General features: G+C 38.2%; 1 protein-coding gene across 1 annotated transcript; it reads right to left on the reverse strand.

The window, feature by feature from the left end:
* Positions 1-2,713: 2,713 nt before the first annotated feature.
* On the reverse strand, positions 2,714-25,448 carry lrrtm4l2 (leucine rich repeat transmembrane neuronal 4 like 2; the record flags this gene model as incomplete). Its single annotated transcript, XM_084390292.1, has 3 exons — positions 2,714-7,902; positions 22,940-24,552; positions 25,385-25,448. 3 exons carry the CDS (start codon positions 25,446-25,448, stop codon positions 7,837-7,839), a joined length of 1,743 nt encoding a protein of 580 aa, XP_084246418.1. The 3' UTR covers positions 2,714-7,836.
* Positions 25,449-25,973: the final 525 nt, after the last annotated feature.

Consider the following 25,973-nt stretch of genomic DNA (forward strand, 5'->3'; position numbering starts at 1 on the left):
CCATTCACTGATGCGTCCAGGTCACACACTGACTCGCCATTATATGTTTGGTCTGCTTTCATTTTGCTGCAGGATATAGCAACTGTGAATAAATTTTCTGTCATCTTTGCAGGACTGCGATATGAAGAGTGTACAAAGTAACATCTTTAGCAACAGTGCAAAGTGAATAGCACATAACAGGCACAGTAGCGGTATAAACATGCGCATCTATCGGTTCAATATGCGTCACATGCCTAAACATGCCTAAAAACGGCGTCTCAGTGTGGACGGGAGGCCAAAAGGTGCGCTTTCCAACGAAAACATGTTAGTGTGGACAAGGCCTGAGAGGAACTTCTGAACTGCACATGCAAAAGGAAAAACATTTACATAACCACTAGTAAAATCAATTCTTTAGGTGCATTTTACTTGCAAACAAAGACCACTTTCATTGTCGCTGTCCCCCAAAAAGAGCCATATAACTTTGTTTACAAATTTTTACATTTACAATAAAAATTGTCATTATGACTTGAGTTTCATCAGATCTCTTCTGACGATAACTGCAAGAGCAGGATTAAATGAGTGACACTTCATGTGAGGTGCTTGTACAAATGAAATCTTCCTGCAACAAAATGAAATGACTCAGCAGAGCAGGGCCCATCATCTTAGATGAAGCATGGGAGGTATTTAACTAATACACGACGGTTTAATTCCACCCTTCACTTCCGATGAGCACTGTAGAAACAATTTGTCTGCACAGCAAAATCATGCACAGGCAAATCATTTGCGTGAGCCGAATAATTAGATTCTTGCTGCAACAACGTAAAGGAAAGGTGATTCCTGTCTGTTCTGTTTATTCTTTTGTTGTTGTTGCAGCAAAGACAATATCATGTCATTTTAATATATTGTACTGTACATTACCGGTCAAAAGTTTGGAATAATTAAGATTTGTTTGTTTTTGAAAGAAGTCTTTTATGCACTCCAACGCTGCATTTATTTGATAAAAAATACCGTAAAAACAGCAATAGTGTGAAATATTATAACAATTTAAAATATTTTTTGATTTGAATATGTCAGTGTAATTTTTTGTGATGTTCAATTCTTCTTGTGATGGAAAGCTGAATGTTCAACATGATCTGCAGATTTTCTTCTCAATTATTAATTATTGTTCTTATCAATATTGAAGACTGCTGCTTTTTTGTTTTTGTGGAAACCATCATTTTTTCCAGAGTTCTTTGAATAGAAAGTAAAAAAAAAAAAACACGTTTGTGAAATACTAAAATGCATTAGAATCTTACAAAAGATTTCTCGCTTTTGTTCAATTTAATGCATCCTTGCTGAAACTTGTAAACCCCAAACTTTTGATTGTTCATCATGGTGTCTTGAGCAGCAAGTCATCATATTAGAATGATTTCTGAAGGATCATGTGACACTGAAGACTGGAGTAAAAAATCATATTCAATAAATTGTAATAATATTACTGTTATCAAAAGAATGCATCAATGGTGAACATAAGAGACTTTCAGAAACATTACAAAATCTTAATTATTCCAAACTTTTGACCGGTATTATATATTGGTGGGATGTGGCGTAGTAGATCTGCAGATTTTGTGATATAAAAAAAGGTCAACACGTCCTCTATCACAAAACCATTACATCCTTTAGGTTCCTTTAAGGTCATGTTGTGAGAACATTCACACGCAGCAGAAAGCAGCGCAGTGCACGACTTCATTACTGCTTAATCCACTAAGAAACTAAACCGCAAGCCCAGCAGATTAAGAGGAAGATGTTGGAATGACTGCAACTGTGTCACTCATATGTCTCTATAATGACACTCGTAATTAAAAGCACATTAGTGTCCTCTCTTAAGGATGCGAGCCAGTGACAACGACAGCTTGGCAATCCATTATTCACACACCACTGCACCCCTAACTCCAGCCTCACCGTGAGAGAGAGAGAGAGAGAGAGAGAGAGAGAGATACACAATTTCTTCTTTCCTTTGCTATTATGAAATACAAAATGGGACTGATTGGATGCCACTGCCAGTCATTCTGATTAAACTTTAAATTAGGTCTACATATAAATACAGCATTTTAGGAACAGTGCCTTGATTCCCAATTCCTTTATGCTGTAGTTATTAAGCAGACTTTTTATTTTAGATCCATCCATCCATCCATCCATCCATCCATCCATCCATCCATCCATCCATCCATCCATCCATCCATCCATCCATCCATCCATCCATCCATCCATCCATCCATCCATCCATCCATCCATCCATCCATCCATCCATCCATCCATCCATCCATCCATCCATCCATCCATCCATCCATCCATCCATCCATCCATCCATCCATCCATCCATCCATCCGTAATTTATTGAATTTAAATAATTATTATTAATCATATATTTTGAATTCAATTATATACATTCCAGTACACTACATTCCCCAGATCTACAAATATGTGCATTTTAAGACATCTGGAGGGCAAAAATTGGGTGACAATAGCTAAAACATATGGTCATAAATTTCACGAGATACAGCATTTTGGAATGACACAATTTAAATTATTATTTGTTTTATAAGCACAATTTGAAATAAGTGAAACGTTATTGACCTGCAGGATTCAAACCTGCAATATTTAAGTCAGCAGCTCATATTTTTAACATTGACAAATCACAGTCTTTCAGGAAAAGTATTACTTTTATTTTTCTAAAGAAAGAGAGCAACATACATACCGAGGATACAGATAAAAATACAAATATCAACATATCTTTTACCTCTGGTCCAGGAGTTATGTCTATACACATGAACATGGCAAGCATTATGTTTTTTTTTTTTTTGTGTGTGTGATATTTGTATGAAATGCACACTGCAAGGCACAGCCAGGTGCGGACTAAGATTACAGAAAATGGTGAATGTACAAAAGCAGAGTTTGTCACAGTGTGCTCGATGTATCTTTATAATGGGTTCTTAATGAAGGAATGTTCCAGGTCCAATTAGTAAAGTTACTGTATATGGATAACATCTGTGACATGCTGTTGATTACCAGAGAAAATCTTTACAACTTCAAACCTTCAGTTTGTAAAAACGAGCACAAGGTGAATTTACCTTAATGCACTTACACTGGGCACTGAACAAGGATCAGCTTTAATGTACACCATTTTTTAAAAGTATGATGACATGACGTAAACATAATGTGTTACGTACTGTATGTATGTTATGTGTTAATGAGAGATAGTGTGATTTAAAATCACGTACTGACCTTTTCTGTACAAAGTCATATCCAATATAAAACTCCTCAAACCTTCAGAATGACTTCCACTGTAAGTGCATCAATTTAAACCATTAAACTGGTCTCATGTTGTTAACCAAGGTCAATACTGCTGCTCCCTATGCACAAATTACACATTTCCAGGGAGCAAAATTCATTCTGTTAGCTATCTTGCTTTCCAAGATTATGTTATTAAGAAAACATTGGATGAAAGTGGAAAGACGTCAGATTTTGTCACTAAGGCGACTTACAAAATTAGAACCTCATAAGTAATTTGTCATAAGCCTTTGTTTATTCTTCCTTTGGAACATAAAAGGAAATTCATTTTTTTTGTTTTTAATTTCCCATGAGTGAGAACTGGTGCTATTGAGCTCCAAAAATGAAATCCAAATTTGAAAAATCAAATTCAAAGTCAGTCCATACGAGGTATAGACTGGTATGTGTGCAATATCCCAACATTCAAAGTCCTCTCTGAAGGCTCGATGATAATGCACCATCCAAAAGCATCAGAGGAACTTGAATACAAAGTGCACAAATCAGATTTTGGAGCAGCAGTTCCTATTTGAATGAGCCAGTTCGATATCTTACCGTTTTGATCTGGTTAAATTTAATCAGTTGTACAAATCGATGTCTCTTTGTGGTTGAGATCATGTCACAGAAGCTATCGATAGACTTTAACTTGTCTTGAACCCGGAAACATTCCTTGAACTCACTCTCAAATGTCTCTTCTGTCAACTCGGTCCTGTGAGTGTTGCATATGATATGGGTATGATATGATATACTGTTTTCCTTGAACTCATGCATGATGTTTCTGGTATTACAGTCGAGGAGGAGCAGTTTATCCTTTGCACAAACACTCACAAGCATAGATTCAGATTGTCAGTGCAATTAACCTCCAACCAACCCATATCTCCCCTGGTTTTAATGTCCTCACTGGCTGGTACTGGCTCGCTTTTCAATCTAACACTACAAAGAGATTTTTCTATTTTGCATTTTTAGTTTAATTTGGTAAATGTTTTTCATTGCAAATGACATATCAGCATGACAAATTGAGTGGACAGTTTAAATAAAAAGGTGATCTGATGTCATTCAGATGTCATTCTTTTGCATTTATGACCTGGAAATAGGTGACCTGATGAAAGTAATGGACGAGTATGTTTTGTTTCCTTTGACTTAGTTCCTATTGAAACAAGAAATTAGGATGGGATGTACTGAAGAGCTTCTCTGTCTTTTTTCCAGGATTTAAAGGGGAAAATAATCCCAGGTTTTCACTGTGAACTTTTGGACCTCCGAATATATTAGCAATAGGCAAAACTTTGGGTTAAGAGTCACTTACATAAGCTACATTGAAATACAAAACATCAACAAATGGAGTTTTCTCATGACGTTGGATTTCAAATTTCGAATAACAGTTTATAAAGACAAATCCATAAAATATAATATCACAGCGGTTCTATGTTTAAAAAAGAACCTGAACAATAACAATGCTTTGAAAATCCTAATTTTCACCCAAAACACCAACAAATGTCCTTAAATTACCTTAACATGTGAGGGTTACTTGAGAAAGCAAAGCTAGGCAATTTGTCCATGACCCTGTTCCCTCATGAGCTCTAAATAAAAATCTTCTCTGTCTGTCTACTTCAAATCAGTCATAATAGTACAGAACCTTGAACATGTTCATCTAAAAGACACCTCTTAGAGAAGCAAATTGCTTTAGAAACCTAAAATCATTGTACTTAATGAGAAGTGGATGGGTAGCAGAAATATGCATTCGTATTGAGCGATCAACGTGTGAAAATCCTTAGAGAACTGAAAGATATTTAATCTGACCAAAAAGGAGACCAGTTCTTTCGTGGGAGGTATGAAGACGTTTTAGATCGAGACGCATGATCTGTTTTTAGTTTTTTTTTGTTATTACTGACTTGAGGATTTCTGAAGAATCAATAAATCAGGGGAGAACCATTCTCCTTTTCTGAGATCTTTAAAAGATTTGGCTTGTTCTTCAAGAGGATGTTGAATGTTACTAAGTAAATTGCACAGAAACCCCCACCGTCAGACCATCCTGCCAGTGACATTGATAGATTGTGTGTTCTTGGCAGAGGCAGTTCTGCCTAAGAGGATCTGATAACACGAGAGTTTTAGGGTGGGCATTTCTCACTAAAGGACACATGATAGCACACCTTTCAGTGGTTTGCTTTACATCTTTTCTAAGTGGAGTTTGCATAGGCAAACATAACTATCACTATTGCTCAGAATTAAGAGCGTTTTAGTGCGTGACTCATCCATTTGTGGCTCATCCGCAGCATTTGTGCTTTGGACGTGATACCACAAATCATGCAGCTTGTTGAGGAGAGATGTTCTATTACTTTTCGAAGTGATCTGACTTATGGTTTCTGTCTGGCAAAACATTCCCATAGAGATAGAAGGACCCAAGCCTTCAATCTAGAGTCTAGAAAATCATAAAGACTTGCATGTGGGCCTTTTATGACAGTACAATAACCCAGAACACCATAGCAATGCACTAAAACCTCAGTACACCTTAGCAACTGCATAGCAATGCCCTTGCTGGGCAGTTTTGCATGTGCAAGCATCACGTTTTCTCGAACTCAAATCCAGCTCTCTTTAGTCAATAACCTTGACCGATAACAATAACTGTTTGTTTTGCTTTGGCAGGTTTCATTCTCATTCAGCAAGTTACTTGCTAAAGACACTGCTATGTTAACCAAGTATGATGCATGCAATTATAATGATTATGCAACAATTAAGGGGACAGATGGATGTGCATGTGCATATGTGCATAATCCTTCCAGTGGCTTTCTGTCCATTTCCATTTATTCATTGATGTACTGGTTACACTTAGCTACATTAATATATGTGTTTTTTTGTCCCCTCCTGTTGCAGAGACTTGTTACATGAGGCTTTTTTCAGCTAATACACTAGCATTTAAAAGTTTGGGGTCGGCAAAATTTGTCACGTGATCCTTCAGAAATCTGTACATCTCCTCATAGTTCAGAGAAGGGAAATACTAATGTGATGAATGTGGATGGTTGTAGTGTGGATTTGTGTCAGTGGTTCTCAACAGGACCCGGATTGAAAATCAAGTGGTGACCCGAAGTGATATCTAAATTGTATATCGTACAAAAAGTAAAAAATGTCCTTAAATTCAAACTTTAAAATGTAGTAATATTTCCAAGAAATGCTAAGGCCTGACAGTATGCTAAATTATTACCATGAGCTGACAATTTCGTTTTCTAAAGTATGATGCTGTCACCAGACAAATAATTCATCATATAAAACACATTGTGGTCAATGCAAACCCTGCGAACCCGTATTTAACAAAGCCTAGGTCACATTTTCTTTATGTTCAGTAGTTTTGTTCATGGTTTTTCATGTACCCTCTCCATTTTGGCTTCATATTTTGTCTAGTAGATGAATTTGTGCCAAAATACTGTGCACACATTTATTTTGCTCTCTTGACAATGCATGATTATATTGTCAGCTGCATTTTATTATTTATTGTCTACGACCCTGATCTGCGTCCCATCAGTTTAGAACCAATGTTTTATGCAATGCCAAGTTTGCGGCACAAAATAAGGACCATACTTTTTGTTGTAGAAAATGTCCAGTTTGTTGATGGGTTGATCAGTGGCTTTAGATGTCGGGCGACAAGAAGGAATCCAGATGCAAGTGTTTCAAAAATGTGAAGGTATCTCAGAGTTTTTAAAGTCGATCTCTCTTTGATTACTCGCGTAAGGATGATATGGTGCTCATACAAAAATAGTCAGGTAACTTTTCGGTCTGAACAAAGAGAAATTACTCCTAAACAAAAATCCAGGGAAAGCATGGAAATTCCAGATTTCAACAGAACGGAAAAAGAAAACAAAGCACATCCACAACACACACACTATACCCACAATTCAACTCTCTTGTGGTGAGTCCACGTTCAGCCAGGGTTGAAATCAAATCACAGTGGGAACTCGCGGTGAGGTTACAGTCCTTACAAACAGGCTTTTTTCATTATGTTTTCACAGCAGTCAACAACATATTCAGTTTTGTTGTCCTCATGGGTTGTGCTCAATTGAGCAATTACCGTCCACTGATCATGAGAGATGTTTCCAATGGATCGGCATGAATACGTCACTACACAACACAAAGGGATGAACAGGACGGGAGCTTGGAGGGAGTCGGACGGTAGGTGTCGATTCCGTGGGGAGAGCAGGCAGTAGCTTTCATACAGCAACAATGGCAGCGTCGAGAAACATTTAGCTGGTTCTTTACGGATAGATTTGCCTTGCGTGCTTGCCAGCCCCATTGTGGGGGACGTTTATTGTTGGTCGAAGTGACTACCAAACCGGTTCGACTCGAGGATGGGGTGTCAAATTGATGCCGTATCCACTTGCTCAACTTTTGAAAGGGCCCCAAATTAGCGTTTGAGGATGTGTGCCGCCCATCCAGCCTAATTCTTTTCAGATTCCGCTCCTTTTGTGTTGGAAAATTCTCAGCGCTGAAGCAAAATCCAGGAAAGGCTTTATCTGAGCCACTGCAAATCATAATGGGCAGTGGTGTATTTTCTCAAGGGCCCCCTCAGTGAATTGTGGGGATGTCTCCCATCCAGGTCCCCGGTAGCGGTCTGGGATACGTGTATGCATTCTGCGAAAACAACCAAGAAGGAATTAGGTTTACACAACAAATATAGCATTGTAATGGGCACTTTTCCAGCACAATTGGAATGCACTAAGCATGTTGTTTACACCCAGACTCAATGCAGCCTGACAAATTAGCTTTCAAATGTGTTTAATTTGATAGCGTTCCCAAGATGATGTTTCTTGTGCAAACAATCCTTTGCTTTTAATCGAGCTATGCAGTCTTAGACTCTCATTGAGGAATCAATTAACTGTCACAACTATATATTTGGTATCTTTCTTCATGCAGCCAGAAACATTTTTAAAAAGCATGCCTTTTTCCAATTAACTTCTAAATGGCGTGTTCGCCAGCTGAACGGTTCACTTAATTCACATAAACATGTTTCACATCCGCTCATCTTCAAATAGAAAGTAACCTATGCTGTGTGGGGCGAACTGCTCTTCATGTTTAAAATAATAATTAAGCATTAAAACAGTCCCTTCTGGTGAAGAAGCCATGCATGCTAGTGTGAGTTATACATACAGATCATTTACAGTGGTTCCACGTCTGCTCAGAAAAGTGCAGTTTGTTCCCTACAATGTCCTTTCATACAGCCAACAATCTTTTTGTGTAATCATGTGCCAAACGGGGGAGTTTACATGCTGTTTATATTTTGCAGTTGAATATATGATATTCATTCTGTGTGAAGGAACAAAATCAGTAGGGGTCTAATCTCTCAATCGCGGGGCTCCACAGAGTTGTAATTATTGAGCTTATGAATAAATCTTCTTTCATGTCTCACAAAGTTGAGCGAGTGGGATTTATTTTCCATGTTTATCCTGAGCTGAACATGGTGATGTAGCAAGCAAGAGCATGACTTTGTTTCTAGTGTTATTATTTTGAATAAATAGGCAAATTAAAAAACAGTTATGTGCAGGAAACATACACGCATTATATGTTGACATGATCAAAACAACTTAGGAAAGTCAAAAGTAAAAAAAAAATGTATGACATTTTTACAAAACATTTTACAACAAAACTTGTCAAATCCAGTTAGTGTTACGGTGATAAAGGCTGTATTAGCACTATCTATCTAAAGGACATGATGTGGAGGAGTATAATTGTTATGAGCCAAATTCAAACTCTTATTGCTCATATAAGCACCACTGGAGTGTGTCAGGATATGCGTGTTTACTGCTCTGTGTGTGTGTGTGTGTGTGTGTGTGTTTTTTTTTTTTATCTTGAGTTTTGAGATTTCTTTGATTGTTATAAATCACTCAGACCTCAGAGATAACGACTTAGCCAGGGACTCACTCATGTTCACCGTGGTGGGAGATGCTTCACTAATGGCTTTTTAATTTGCACCTCATCAGTCCCGCAATAGAGGTTTCCAGACAGGGAATGGATAGCGCTCACCTTATCATTGATTAGTCTTCCTCAGAGACTCTAAATGAGCCTGTCCATCAGAGGTACTCATTTCTATACAAAATAGCAATTATTATCATAATGCCAGCTCTGGATTGTTATAAATGCACCTAGCCTAACTGCCCCTTTCCACACACATCTGCACTCATGCGTGTTAGCATGTGCATGTGTTTGTAAGCAAACTTGCCCTTGATTTATCAGCCCTTGTGAACAGAGGACAGCAGCTTCAAGAGAAGTGAGCCAAACACTGTGACACATAAACGTGCGCACATATAAATCTTGATGGCCACTCTACCTCCGCCTGTACAATAGAATCATGAGTCATGCGGTGAAGCAAATTAACTGATGGGTCACATAAATTCTTATGATGACAAATAAAAATGTCAACATCAACACTTGGCTAGGTTTGAACACATTTCATATTATACGGCAGATGGATGAAGTGAATCGAACAGTAGAGAGGAAAAAAACAAAAAAAAAACAAAGGTTGAGGCTTATCTTTCATAGCTCAAGAGTCTTATAGAATTTTTGTTATGTATGTAATTGTTAGTCATTTTATATGTCGACATGCATCAGACGTTTCAATTCCTTAGGAAAAAATTTAAATGTGTTTGCATGCATGCTTTGATTGTCCATGCCCAGACAACAACATAGTGTCGGCCCAGATCCGGCCCACATCTGGTACGTGTTGAATCCACATGTACCAGATGTGGCCCGGATTGGGGCTGACACTATATTGCTGTCTGGATGGAATCCAAAATATATTTTGAAGAATCTTCATGCAGTTCTTTGCTACACAACGAGAGTTCATAATGGACAAACTTGACACCATTAAATTGGTAAATATGGCTCTTTCATGCTATTGCTCTTCATTTACTTTTTCATTTACTTTCATGTGATATATTCCTTTTGAAGTCAAATGATAACGTGCAAGGAAAATATTCCCCTCTAAAACTCACTGGACTCAATGGAGCCATATAATCTAAGCATCGTTTCGTTTCAGAAGACACATATAACGCACAAGTCACATGGACTACTTCTATGGTTATTTTAAGGTATTATACAGCATGACACATGTAGAACATGTAAAAAAAAGAAAAAGAAAAGATGTGTAAGAAAGTCCTTTTACTTTCCTCTGGGAATGAACGGGAGAGGATTTACAATAAAAGAGTCTGGGAAGAAGAATGCACGTGCAATCATACCTAATTTGTAACTAGTTTATTGTTTTACATTATACCAATTTGAATCAGATCCCAGAGGTGATTGCATGTATGTGGGCACGGCGTTTACACACCCTCCCACAATGTTCACTCATACCCCCATCAGGAAACATGGAAATGGGAAAAACCTGCGGAGTGAAAGGAGCATGTAGGTCATGCAACAATTTCCTTTTTGACGACTGTGATGGCAGCATGCAAATGCACACCCAGAGGGGCCGTAAAGGGTTCGGATCTGTATAATTGTCTCTATTACTAGCAGGAGAATGACTTTTATATGTCAAATGTTGGTAATTGCAAAAAAAAAAAAAAAAAAAAAAAAGACAAGCATCTGCTGGGAGAGATGGTGATATCTTCACAATACTGTGACATTCTCAGAGGGGAAATTTCAAGAAAAAGTTTAACTGCACTTTTAAGTTCCCCCTTTATGAAAGAGGGCAACATGTGGAACAGCTTGTTAGTGGTGAATAACCGAATCAAGTTAAATAAGTTCTACAATTGCAGGCGTATTGATAACTGAGAGAGAATTTTGACCTTTTAAATCTCTCTGCAGGAAAGACTCTTTTGCTTGCTGATTAGACTGCAATTTGTTTCCTTCAATGCTGTTTGGATTTTGGAAGCTGGCTATGTTTGAAAGGGAATACTAGCATGCTGTGCTGTAGTGTTGGCACACTACTCGATGCAATACCTTGAAAAATATCAATATTCGAAACCACAATTATTATTATTATGCACAGGTTAGACAAACAAAGAAAGTTCAACATCACTATTATGTACTGATAATATCTTAAACTTAAAATGCAAGCATATTGAATTTGTATCCACTTGTAAAGAACATTTATTGCTATTAAGTTTATAGAATTTCTTATATTATGTTTGATGAAAGCACAGAACAACTTTAACATTTTTTTTTTCTCCAAGTCCTGAAGTCGGTGAGTTTTTCAACTTCTGATCTTGTCACAGTGTTCAACATGGCGTGCTTTTATACTTCACATTTTGGTAGGCTTCTTTGTAGTTTGAGAGCCCCGATATACTTCAAGTGAAATCGAAAAACAAACTGGTGTGATGTCATTTAGAAAGAAAGTTCTAAACAGTTTGCCAAAGCGAACTTCCCGGAAAAGTTTGTTCTGGCTGGTAAACACAATCGAACTACCATTGGTCCGTGGCGATGATGTAATAGATAGGTGTGGTTCTGGGACTCCGCCTTCTTTGACGTGGAAATCTTCTCCGGTTCTTTTCTTCTGTTTAGTCCATCGAGGTCAAACGTCAGCAAGTAAATTTACTGGTGGAGAGTCACTTTATAGTAGAAACTGAAGTTGCAATTCTAATTGAAATAGACACTGACACTGTTTTTTCATGTCTGATACTGTAAAGCTAGCCTGGGTGCCAGCCCGAACCCCGCCCACAACATTTTTTGGTCGGGAAGTTCGGTCTGGACTCGATCCATTGAGGAGTAATTATGCTCGGCTCCTAGAAGGCCGAGCCAATCAAATTGCCAGGGCGGGCTTTAATCGATGATGGATAGATGGTCTGCGGTTACGTCACCAAAGAGCGCTTGATTTGAATTAGTTTACAACAAAGACGACTGCAGCTGGAGAATTGAGATTTCACGAGTTCACATTTACAAATAAGTCAGATAGAATAAATGCGTAGGCTATATGAGATGTCATGAGTTCACACAAATAAGTAAGATAGAATAAATGCGTATATGACGTGCTGTCCGAGAGGGCTGTGGGCTCGGTAGCCATACTCCCCCGTGTTCCTGGTTGTGAGAGAACAAGACAAGAGTGAGGATTCGGGGTGGTGGAGGGACCGAGGGATGCTGAAAAACTGTCAAGGAGTGTTAGGTAAGTTGACAGAGTGAATATGCTTCCGCGGTAACGTTAGACATGGTATTGTTTGATGACAAGTTGATATTGGATTGAGTACGTGCTCCTCCCGAACTTTGTTTATGAAACATCATGTGTAGATTCCGCCATCGCGTCTGTTATAGAAGATATCGACAGCGCATTCATTTTAAAAGAGGAACAGAGAGCCGCGCGCCCGCGACATTTTGTTGGTTGAAAATATGAATGAAGGACATGCGTCATTTACTCCGTTGCTCTGATTGGTTGTAGGTCTATCCAATTGAGTGCAGAGGTTTTTTTTTTCCTAGTTCGGTTGAGACACGCCCCATAATCAAATCTCTATGGAGCAGTCTCAGACTCACATTCTGACTAGAATATGAGTATGACGAAGTCAGGCTACTGTAAAGCTGCATGCTTTGAAAAAATCGATTGTATAACATGCTATATACCGGTAACTAAACGTGACGTGACATTACTGGACTATCGAACTGCGGAGCTCAGGCAAACATGTCCACATCACTATGATCAGTTGCTTTCTTAACTGCCGCTTTTTTACTACTTTTATTTTTGTTGTTGAAAGGAACGAGCACAACCAACGCTATCTCACGACCAATTCGTACGAATGATAAAAAGTTGGCCAATTCGTACGACCTCACTCGTACGAATTTGTACGATTTGTCTAAACCCACGTGATGGGTAGGTTTAGGGGCGGGGTCAGGGGTAGGTCATTCGTATGAATTCATACGAATTGGCCAATTCGTAGAATTTGTACGTTTTCCCGTGAGATCGGGCTGGCACAACACATATTTACAGATTCATCTAAACGTCGCTTTCAGCAGCGTGGGTGGGTGTCGGGATGTTCGCCAACAGAATATTGCTGGTCACATATTTCGAACTTCTTTTCACCCCAAAGCATCGAACAAAACAGAACTTTACCATGAGTATATCGGGCCTTAACCAGGTAATGTGTGTTTTAGCTCTACAGTAGTAGTTCTATGGTAGTACATTTTTTGTCATAAAATCCTTATTTCTTCTGTGGAACACAAAGGCACTTTGTCCTAGCTGCTCTTTTCATGCAATCAAAGTAAATGAGGACGAGGCCTGTTGGACTTAAAAATGACAGTATGAGCACCACGCTGTCATTTGACTTCAAACGACTTGAAGTGTAGTATATGGAAATGTAATGTATTTTTCCCATTTTTGGAGCTTGATAGCATCTGTTGAATGACGAATGGGTAGGCAAAGGTTCTCTTTGACAAAATGTGTCTTTACTTATCAAAATGCAGGAGTTCAACAAGCATTTGTGAAAATGTCTCTATAAATAAGCTAAAAGAACTTGGTCGATAGGCCCTGAAAATATAAAGCAACAGCACATTATGTTCTACAGCATTCACTTTTATTGAATGGAAACATTCCAGTCATTCATGGAATATTAATAATAATTTGTGTTCCATGGAAGAAAGAAAACTAAAAGAGAAAACTCTGAGAATTACCCTTCTGTTTAATTAGCCACTGGGTCGAGGGTTCAGACAAATTCTTCCTTTCTCTGATGAAGTCTCATCGCAGTGTGATATAAATAGCCTTCACATCCAGCCGCACAGTTTGTTTTTAATCTGCACCTTTAATCCAAGATGGATTCTGCTCTATGCTTCTCTGCTCACTTTAATTTCCTCTCTCACTCCTTAAAGAGTGTAGAGAGAGAGAGAGAGGAGTAGTGAAGGGCAGTAATGAAGCGATTGTGCCAATGGATTTCTTTAATAAGGGAGGACTACCTCTAACCTCTGAGCTCAACCGTCCCTCAAACTCTGCACCTCTGCTGTCACACTGTGTGTGTGTGTGTGTGCACGCAGGCATACTGGATGTGCATATGCCATCTTTAACTGATGGAGAAATAATGGAGGAGGAGAAACAGAAAGGGTTGCATTATGTCAGGAGAAGTGAGAGCTACAGCATGTACAGAGACGTTGACGACTCAGCATTGATACAATGAGTGCATTGGCAAAAGATTTCCAGATTATTGAACAATACTGTGTATTGTTTGAGACAGTTGTTGGAAAGTGAACTAGATGTCCATGAAAAGAACTGCTTATTTCTAGGCTTGTTTCTGTGAAATAATCACTACTTATTACTTTAAAAAAAAAAAAAAAATACTGATTATGTCTGCTCACATTTCTGTAGATTTCTTTAATGTTTTCTGTATAAGCACTCACGGACCAGCACTGCTGTGCAATTACAGTGTTTAAATGATTGGTCTAGTATTGTGATATGAGCTATTTCAGGTAAAACACCCCTAATTAGAACATATAAACAAAAAGACCTGTGGTTTGTCATCTTTATGGTCAGATAGTCTCTTCCTTCTACGTTTGTGGTTCCTGGGCAGAACCCCCCACAGGTCTCGATGTGATCCTTTGGGAACAGTTTTGGAGGTAATGGCAGAACCTGATTTCACCAAGTGCAACGTGTTCCTGGATCAACAACTTTGTTGATCCTGGAACAATATTCCGATCAACCAATCGGATTTGAGGGGCAAGGTCACGTTTAGGCTTACAACCAGGGTTAAGTGCTTCTACCATCAGTGTTATTCACCTAACATTTCCCTCTGATTTTAGGGATAACTTATGGGTGGGGTTAGGTTTAGGGGTTGGGATAGGGTTAGAATTACATTTTCTGACAGGAATGTTGTTCCAGGAGCAATAAAATATTTTGACCCAGGAACGCCATCTAACTCGGCAAAATCAGGACGTGTATGGGGTAACGCATTACAAGTCACGCATGTTACGTAATTAGATTACCTTTTTCAAGTAGTAAAGTAGTAAAATGTTGAGAGAAATTGGGGCAAAGGTTCACGCCATGTTGTATAACGTAATTACAACATTCATGTCCTCATAGAGCTCGTAATTACAGTTTGTAAGATGGGAATTTTCTGAGAGATCCTACTTGTACCACGTGACCTCTGCAGATCCATTCAGGCATTGATAGTGTTGCCATAGAAACGCATAATTCCCAGTCCGAGGACGTGAACAGCTCCAAATAGAACATCAAGTTGGTATCTCGAGACTTCGGTAATTATGACATGGCGTGAATGCAGCATAAGTGCAGAGGCGTTGTGTGCGGTGTGTAAACATGATGGATATTGTAGTTCTGAGCATTCATTTACTCATCTCACATGCACAAAAACAGATTCAGTATTCCTCAAAATGAAGAAAAACAATTAAATGCATACTCAGAATATTACGCAAACCTGCCATAGTTAAATAATGCAAATATACTTCATGTATTTAATCTCACTTTATTAACTTTGCTGCTGACCTTTGATGATCCAATTCAACCATACGAATAAGCAAAAATGAGTTAACCGTGATGAGTTAAACATCACATTTGTGTTTTATTTTAATTGCTGAAGTAAAAGTGTTGAACATTCTTCTGTCATCCAGAATGGCAGCACCGCTGAAAGGTTTGTTTGAGCTGTTCATAAATTTGCATTTCCTGCAGCCTGAGGCTTATTCATTTCACTTTTGGTTTGAAAGGGCCTTTACATTTTTTCCTAGAACTTTTTCCATAAAAACTAAGTAACACAGTTAGTTACTTTTTTAGGGAGTAACACAATATTGTAACGCATTACTTTTAAAAGTAACTTTCCCCAACACAGTTTGGGAAATTATTCAATGGTCTCTATGACAGATTGAGGAGGGGTTGAAAAATAAGAGGGCTTGATGACAGAGTTGCTTTTTTTAATGGATAATGTACAATACCATTCAAAAGTTTGGGGTTAGTGAGAAAAATGAACTATCACTTATCAAAACGGACAGTAAACACTTTTACATTGTTAAAAAAAAAAAATGCAAACACATTCTTTTGAACTTTCTGTTAACTGTTCATACATTGATATTATGTTTCTTGAGCAGCAAATCATCATATTAGAATGATTTCTGAAGGATCATGTGACACTGAAGACTGGAGTAATGATGCTGAAAATTCAGCTTTGATCAATAAATTACATTTTAAAATATATTCTAATAGAAACAGTTATTTTAAATTGTATAACATTTCACAATATTAGTGTTTTTACAGTATTTTTGATGAAATGAATGCAACCTTGGTGAGCAGAAGAGACTTTTAAAAAACATTCAAAACTCTTACTAACCCCAAACTTCTGAACGGTAGTGTAAATATTACTTTTTTTTTCTTTGCAATAATATGCACTGAAAAAATCGATCGATATTAGATTTTATAATGTTAAGAAAGTAAATAGAGTCAGTTTGGATATCATGTTGACTTAAACATTGCTTTTGATCCAAGTGAAAACAAGGGTTGTGCATCTTATGCAAAGAGCGTGAGTCTCAGGAGGGAGGATTGAAGAGCATTGTTGGATTATCTGTAATGTCTTCTCTCCTCACACACATAATACGCAATATTCGGAGTTCATATGAATGGCTTCCTCAAGATATGACAACGCAGGTTGATATTTGAATGTGAAGCCATTAATATTCCTCAGAATTCAACACATTTTATTTGACAGTTATGAGTCACAAAACCCCACTGCAGATTTTACAGTATTACTTTTTTTAGATATGAAATCTTGATACAGAAAATTTTTTAATTCACATTGATCTTTATGATTTGATTTTTCACAGCTTATGAAACAAATCCCTCTTCACCTTGCAGCACAATCCTTTTCCCATGTAATGCACATATGCATAATATTAGTATCTTCACTCCGATCTGTCAGTCTGCAGGCTCCTGACACAAAACAAGCACTGCATTCTCCCTCGGAAAATGCCGCAGGCTCAGAAAAATGTGCCAACTGCAGTCTATTAATACACTTCGTCTTTTATCTCATCCATTTAGCCTGTTGTTTTAAGATTGCTAATAAACGTGATGTCTGTGTAAACATCGTTGGCTTATATTCATGGGAAGAGCGGCATGCAGTTTAATTCTGAGTGCAAATTTCGAACAATTATTATTATTAGGCCTGTTTTGTTGCAGGAAGTGATGGAGTTATCAGTTCATTTATAGTGTTGTTGCCTAAATGATCAGCATGAGCCACAATCACAATCAAAGTAGGCCTGTTCACACGGCTTCCCAGTTTTAATCAATATTGCTAGGATTTTAAAATAATTATTTTGTGTAATACATTACTAAGTAATTCATTACTGTAATGGAGTAAAGTAAGGAATTACTTTTTATCTTTCTGTAATGTAATTACAGTTACGTCTGATGTATTAAATACTGTAGAAAAATTCTATATAAAACAATAGTGTATAATATTTTGGATAGTTGTTAATGTTACCTTCTCCCTTTAAATACTTTGGTCAGTTCAATAATATTTTATGCATTTTTATATTATTTATTTGACAGAATTAAAAGAACATTTTCATGCCTATCTTTGTATCGTTCAACTGGTTGAGGTTGATAAGGGATTTAGAAAGTAATTAGAGATGCAATACTAGACAGTAATTAGTACAGTAATCTAATTAAACGGTTGAAGATGTAATTAGTAGCTAGTTATAAGGCTAATTCCTTTTTAGAGTAACTTACCTGACACTGTTTATAAATTATGTTTTGCATGAAGAAAATTATGCCTTTTTTATATAATTCAGCCATTTCTTCCACCCATGTTCTTATTGCGGTAATGAAAAAAATGCACTATGTTATAAGATATTCACTCATTCCTGCAGAGACGTTTTTGCTTTTTAGCGGTGTGTTGGGGTTCCGGTACACCAGCCATGTCAACGAAACGAATGAATGAAAATTAGCTTATCAATGCATACCTACAGTATCTTTGTAGAACTTCAAAAAAAGAAACAAAAAAGATGCTACAGCCAATGACGACTCAACCTCCAAGGACAGTTTTTAATGTTTTATCAGACAATAACTACTCAAGATTTTGCTTTAGTATAATTTTCAGGGACAACAGCTTAGATTTCGGGACGTCTGGTCACCCTACGACCTGCTGCGTGTGTGCCTTGAAAACGCGCTACCTAAAATTGCCCGAAGAGATGTGCATTCAGCCTAAAAAATAAGCTCAAAATGACAGCTCCCAAGTTCACTTCACTTCATGGTTCTGGAGACAAAGCATCTTTATCTGCAGCAGAAACAAGCAAGCAAGTATCCACTTAGGAACCTTCAGCAGGGATCCGAAAATGAGCAATTTCATGCTGAGATTAGAAGTGTGAAGCCAAGGTGGAAGTGTCATTGAAAGACTAGGAAAACAATCTCGATTAAAGGGTCACCAGAAGATTGGAGAAGTTAGTCACAGTACTGAAGTACAGATTAAAATAGAGCTTGATGTACAGTGGTAAGACATTTGCCTTTAAAATTCAAGATGCCTGTTCCACCACGTTGTCTTAATGAATCAAAACATAAAGGACCGACAGCTGGTTTTGAATTGCGAACTGTCAACCGTACGGGAGATCTACTGAAAAATTAGCACATGAACAGCATGTGAATATGATGTTTACCCAAATGCAAAATTTATTCTGCCCATGGTGTTACATTTAACAATTACAGTACTGATCCTAAAATACTCAAGCCTCCTAAAAAACATAAAATTTGAACAGAGAGATGAATGACTGATAAGGTATTAGCTCTAAATGCCTTCAGCATGATGCATAAGCATATGCCACAGTGTATATTTCTATATTTTGGGAGCTTTTAAGGCTGGTGGAAAAATGATTGACATCTTTATGGAACTATCAAGCACAGTAAAATGTGACATTCTCTGAATGTCACACATCAGCACTTTGGAGACAAGCCAGTATAGCATCACCATCATCATTATGGTGACAAGTTAAGGCAATGGTTCTCAGCTGGTTTTGCTGCATTGGGCGTCAAGAATGGGATCAGTTTTTAGTTTCTAAATGTTTTCTGAATTGCAATGGATTTATGCTCCCTGCAGATATTTACCTTACAATGTGTAATTTTAGTGTATTTGTGGTTTTCATGGATGAAGGCATTTCATGCATCTGCTCATTTTGGCATCTGTGTAATTTGGCTAGATTGTGATACACAGATGAAATAGCACAGAATTATAATTTTGATCGAATGGGAAGTGTTTTCTCCTTCCTTTTAATAAACCTATCTATTGCCCTGCCTTAAATATATGCACAATAATGTGGTTAGTTACTTTTACCGTAAATAGGGCTGTGCATCAATTTAAGCATGCTAATTAATACATTAAATGAATTGATTTGTGAAAAATCATCTAATGAAAATAATACCATTGAATTTCAAAAGTGGCTTTAGAAGTCAACATATCATTAAATAGACTGTTTTTCAATAATATAGAAACAAAGTGTATCACTGACTTTAACACTTTATTTCAGTGGTCCATTTTTGACATCCTTCCAACTACATGTCAACTATCATAAGTATTAGTAGACTGTCTGGGTTAATATCTGCTAACACTTTGTGACGGCCCCCCAAAAGACATTCTAATTACGTCAACTTATTCCACTAACCCGAACCCTAACACCTAACCCTAACCTAACAGTCTACTAATACTCTAATGAGAGTTAGTTGACATGTAGTTGCAAAGTTGTCAGTAGAGTGTCTAAAAGTGACCATCGAAATAAAGTGCAACCCTGACCTAAAGTCCTCAGCAATTATGTCTATTTATGTAGGATATAATAGAAGCATATGGGTCTGGTCTGACTCGCAAAAGCTAGACTGAGATACTTCAGGCTTGAATTTCCATGGTAAGAAAATCCCTTACCACGGAATTCACATGAGTATTAGGAGGCATGATAAATTGCATTACTTATTAATTACACTAAATGACCATGTTCAATTGAAAAGCCTATTTTTATCTTTTGCACTCCCTTTCTGTGACCCTATTCATACAGCCCATCAGTTGAGAACCACTGTGGTGCACAGCAGAAAAGTGTTTCAGCCTGAAAGATACAGTACCGTGAGGATTTGATAGAGCCAGCCAGTGTGATCTACAATTGCTGTGCTTTGTGTCAAATTACAATTACAAGGTAAAATTATAGGCCAGACATCTTCCCCATCAAAAATGTCATGCAGTTTTTGGGTAGGTTTTTAAAAGCTTTCCAAAATAATGAGAGATTAAAGTAGAGCCAGGTCAATTTGACAAAAAAAACAAAAAAAAAACAAAGATAAATAATAACACACATAAATGAGTACTCCCGCTCATTAAATGTCAAAACTAACACGTGATGACCCGTTACAACACAGAGCACCAAAGAAGTGATCAAATAAATGATGTAGCAGCCCCAAGCAGGAGTTGAAAGACTAGGCAATAATTGAAGGTGATGGAAAACATGAATATGTACATTGATTTCCAACAGCTGGTACTGGTAAAGGGCAAAGAATGTAGTCATGCAGCATAATGCATCTTAAAAAAAAAAAAAAAACACTTTGTAAAATAAAGCTCCATAATTTAAGTACATAATTACTGAACGCTATTTCAGTTCCTTCTCGTTCCATGATAAACACAGGGCTGATAATAGTGACTCACAAGAATGTCATTGTGAGTGTTGTTTCGTGTCAAAAGCCTTAGTTTCTTTAAGGCTACTAAAGATGACATAACTCTGCTGGGATTGTTAGCTATGAATTATGTTTAATTGAGGGAGACCATCAAGAGAAAATTATAGAGCCAATTTAAAAGCACTCAAGGGTTGTAAAATTGAACGAACTATGGCGGTCAAAGGATGAACTTGTTTACAAGTTTTCAATTGTCAGTGTATGAAACAAGGTAGCAGAACAGATTGTTCTATGAGCACATTCTCTAATAGTCACTTTGCCACGGCTCTAAACACTCCAGCATGAAGGAATAGCTCACTTAAAACTAGTGAGTCTTAGTTATATATATATTTATTGGTTGGCTGGTTCAGGTGTTGTGATGTCTAGTAGTATAGTAGTATGACTTTCCATTTAAAGGGAGATGTCATCTGATAACAAGATAAACAACAGCATTCAAAGTTAATATATACTGTATATATCTCTGACTTGATTGATCTGTCCTCTAACATCCCTCTTTCACTTTTGGCTCCTTGCTTGCAGAGTAGGAGATTTTCTCATGATAAGACATATTTACATTCATGCATTTGGCAGACGCTTTTAAAACAACTTGCATTGCATTTCAAGGTACACATTTACATTCTTATCTGTTCTTGCTTTCCCTGGGAATCGAACCCATGACCTTGGCGTTGCAAGCACCAACACTCAACTGTTTGAGCTACAGGAAAGCCTGTAATTCTCATTTAATTCTCAATCCTTTACTGTTGCAGTGAACCACCACGGATATACTTTCATACTTTTCATTAATAGTGATTATCATCCTGTGCAGTGTTGATCATAACGGGGGGTGTGAACTGTTTACAGGATAAAGCTTTGGAGGGGTCCAAAAGCCTCCCATCTATTCAAGCACTACCCAAAATTCTAAATGTTGCCATTATTTACTCTTTCTAAACATCTATGCTGTTATTTTTTTCTGTCGAACATGCAAGGGGAATCTTTTGAAGTCTTTTTTTTTTCTTAACCCTTTCCCCGCCTTTCACGATTTTCGTAATTTGTGAGACAACGCTTCCCAGCCATTGACGGAAATGTCCAGCTTTCCGTGTTTTCCCTGTAATGTGGTAGGGGGCGCTATTAGGCATCTTCTGAAAGAGTACTGAATATTCTGATCAAACCACATGCGAAGTAGAAGCAAAAACAAGCAATATCATATGTAAGCATATGCATGTGTAAAATAACGTGATCACCAACAACTAACTGCCTAATGTTACCGAATGAAATGTCGACCCAGGACGAGGTATAGGACTGTGCAACCTTAGGGGGTGTAAATGAACTTGATCTACTCCATCTATGTTTTGATCATCGTTCTGAATCCGATCTGGATATAGTCTTTGACAAACGCGTTTTTTTTTTTTTTTTGCTCAAATATTGCTTTTTTATAAATTATTATTATTATTATTATTATTGTTTTTTTTTGTTTAAAAGCATGTGGGGCTGTTCTTTCTTTTGATATATTGAATATTCAGATGTTCATACGAGAAAAAAAAAAAAAAAATTCTGGGGGCCATGAAACTTTTGTGAAAATTATCATAAATGCTGGCGGTGGCTGGCAACTTTAAAAAAAACTCTGGCAGGGAAAGAGTTAAAACACAGGGAACCGTCATAGTGGCAATGTCTGTCAAGCTCCAAAAATAGCAAAACCAAAAAAGTTTTTCATATGACTAAAGCTTCAGAATATTTGGAATATAGTGCTCGAGTCAGATGTACTGCATTTATGCTAATTTCATGAAGAGAAGGGAAGTTGTCCTTTTACAGCTTGACAGGCTATTCTTGTATGAAAAAAATCTTTGCGTTAAGATTCTCATTTGGGGAAAAGCAATAACAACATGCATGTTTGAAATTACCTGGTGAATAAATAAAAAATATAATTTTAGTTTTTAGGTGAACAATTCCTCTACTCGTGCAGATATATGTGAGCATTTCAAAGTAACAACAGTGCAAGGAGAAGAAAGAATTATATGGGCAGTCATGCTCTTAAAAAAGTTTACCTCTGACTCCCCGGTGCAGAGAATGCGTTTTTTTAATGGTAGGTCATACCTCGCACTCTCTGGAGCCCGAGATGGTGCAGGTGCACGCCCCGTTAACCAAAGAGTCCATCGTCTCTGCATTGGCATGGTTGTAGCTTAGATAATACTCTTGCAGTTGTGAGTTGATGTTATGTTCAGGCTCTCGAGTCTTTTTCCTGCGCTTGCGTCGGATAGAGTGCTGCTGGAGTTGCCTCATGCTGTTAGGGTATCGTCGCCACGACACGTAAATCACTAATAGGATTAATGAGACAGAGAGAAATAGGGCAACGCTGCCAGCGATGATCTTGTGGAAGGTCATATGCTCAAACTCAGGTTCGGGGGTGAAGGGTAGGGTGCTAGGCGTCACTGTTAGAGGTGCTAGGAATTCTTTGTCAGACTGAACAGGGAATAAAACTTTTGGGGTGAGTCTTTGTATGTGAGTAACTTGGGAAAGCTGTCTAGTTGAGGTGCGTGGGGTTGTAGTGGTGGTTGTGGGTGGCTTTGTCACATAAAGAGTTGTCATAGTAGTAGTCAAAAGAAGTGTTAATTCCGTGGTTGGTTCCACAGTAAATATCTCCTCGCACACCGAGTTGTTCCTCACTGCCTCCATGACTCTTTCTCCCTGAAGAGATTTGGGAGTGCTGCAAATAATGCTGGCATCTCTAGTTCCCCTGAAGTTTCTCAGCCAAGACACCAGAGGGCAGATACTAGAGCTACAGTCCCATATGTTTCCTGCCAGGTTGATGGTGCTAATGGAGATCCATGATGAAACCACTTCCTGGGACACGTTACTGATCTTGTTAGACTCCAGATTGAGAGTATGCAAATTGGGCAAACACCTAAAAATAGCAGGATCCAAAATTTGAATCTCGTTGCCTGATAGATCCAATTTTTGTAAGGTGTGCCAAGTCCAAGGCGAACCTTGGACGACAGTCCGTATGCGATTCCATTGCAGATAAAGAGCCTGTAGATTTAAGAGGCGTGGAAATAGGAAAAAGTTAATCCTGGAAAACTGATTGTGTTCAAGGTGAAGTTCTGTCAGCCTGAGCAGTCCCAGAAAGGTCGTACGAGTGATAGTCCGTAGGCGATTGTAACCCAAATCTAGAAACTCCAGGCTCCGACATTCCATAAATGTACGGACAGGGATGCTTTTGATGTTGTTTGATCGCAGGTGAAGATTCTGAAGCTTGCGAAGTCCATGGAAATGCCCTGGTGTCAAGTCCTGCAGCTGATTGTAGGACAGGTCAAGGTTGCGTAGGTTTGGGACAGTCTCAAAGGTGCCATTTTGCAACTGCACAATCTTGTTAGAGCTTAAGATTAGTTCCTTTAGCCGACGAAGTCCCTGGAAGGCCAGTCTATCCACTACGCTGATGGAATTGTGGTCCAGATAGAGCCAGACCAGCTGGTTGAGGTGAGCAAACTGGTAAGGTAGCAACAACAGGATGCTGTTGTACCGCAGGGATAGACCCTGGCACCCTAGAGAGATGTTCTCCGGGACGTCTTGAAAGGCGCCAGACTCGCAGTAAACAATCTTGCCTTCGCAGCGGCAACTCACAGGGCACATCCGCTCCCCCTTGCTGAGCAGCAGGAGAACAGAAGCATGGAGAAGAAAACATGACAGGCGCCCTTCCCAGAGTAAGGGCCCTGCAGAGAGACACAGACAGAACACAGACAGACAACATTTGAGGTCAGTTTTAGTATTCACCCTAGAGAGCACAGGTTTTCAGGTGACTGAGTACATATGTGCGCAGCACATCCATTATGCACAGCCTCACCTTTATCATCAAGGAAAACGATTCATGACTGTGATGGATGGGGAACATCCTGCAGAGTGTGGCGAGTGTTTTCAAGCTATTAAGACATAATGCATGACATCTAAAAAAACGCACTGGGGACCCTCTAATTGAATACGAGGATTCGAGTGGATTTATCCATCATTTAGCGCTACACCTTTTAATGTACCCTGGTTTCAGACAAAATGGAAGCGGGTGGGAAGCGAAGAGAGTGTTTTAAATGAATGGAAATCAATGAGCTCCACTTATCAGAGCGGAGCTAATCAGCATACGTGTAACATACGCACAGAGCCGTCCGTCGTTGCTTGTACACCCCCTCAAAAGATTTAACTAATGTTGGAGATTAAAAATAGCATGCCTTCACAATCTATGTAGCTCAAAGCAGCCAAACACTGAATGCATCTTAGGCGCCATGCTAAATTAAGAGTGAGAGAAAGGCAACATCAGGGTCATCCGTCTCAAAGTTTGTTTGTATCATTAGCAAGGAACACATGACAAATAAGATTCCTGCTGTTCTGCTGCTTTGCGCTGATGCTTTAACAAGAAGAGATGTGCAACAGTAATGGGGCATACCAAACGGTTTACACAGTAATCAATTTTATATAATAGTGTCCTATTGGGGCAGTAAATATGTTTCGTTCTGTGGCTAAAGGCCAGTCACCCATCTCCTGCTGACTAGTTACTGGAACAGAGATATGGTATTGAGAGCACATCACTTCCTTTAACAGCAGAGATCATTAGCGACATGGTCTTAATGGATAAAGACCCCATAAAAATGTGGTAATTCTTCCAACATGAGACCGCACGGCCAAGTAGGCTGGCTTACATAGCTGCCTCAGAACAACATTTTTTAAATAATTATATGACCCATTAATACTGCACATTCTCTTAATTGGGGGGCGAAAAATTCGATGAAAGCTGCACTCTCACTGAGATATGGATAGGTTTTTCTCGAGGGTATTTCATGAGCAACTCAGTGGATTTGGAACATTTTCTATAGCTTGTTATTAAATTGGTACAACAGAAAAAAAAACTGAAAAAAAAAAAAAAGACTGCATGTGAACCTATGCAATCAATCTCCAGGTCTGGCTGTTAAAGAAATCAATGAGCAAATTAAACCTTTGAGAGTCATTAGAGGCTAAAGATTTTCAGAGCTGATTCGCTTAATGTTTTCCTCTCACTTAACTGTTTAAAATCAAGAGCAGATAAGGCTGTTTTTAAAAGCATAGCCACCCAATGTGTTCTTCATGGAGGGAGAGTTTTATCAAAGAT

This window comes from Rutilus rutilus, assembly GCF_951802725.1.
Source record: "Rutilus rutilus genome assembly, chromosome: 19".
Lineage (NCBI taxonomy): Eukaryota > Metazoa > Chordata > Actinopteri > Cypriniformes > Leuciscidae > Rutilus > Rutilus rutilus.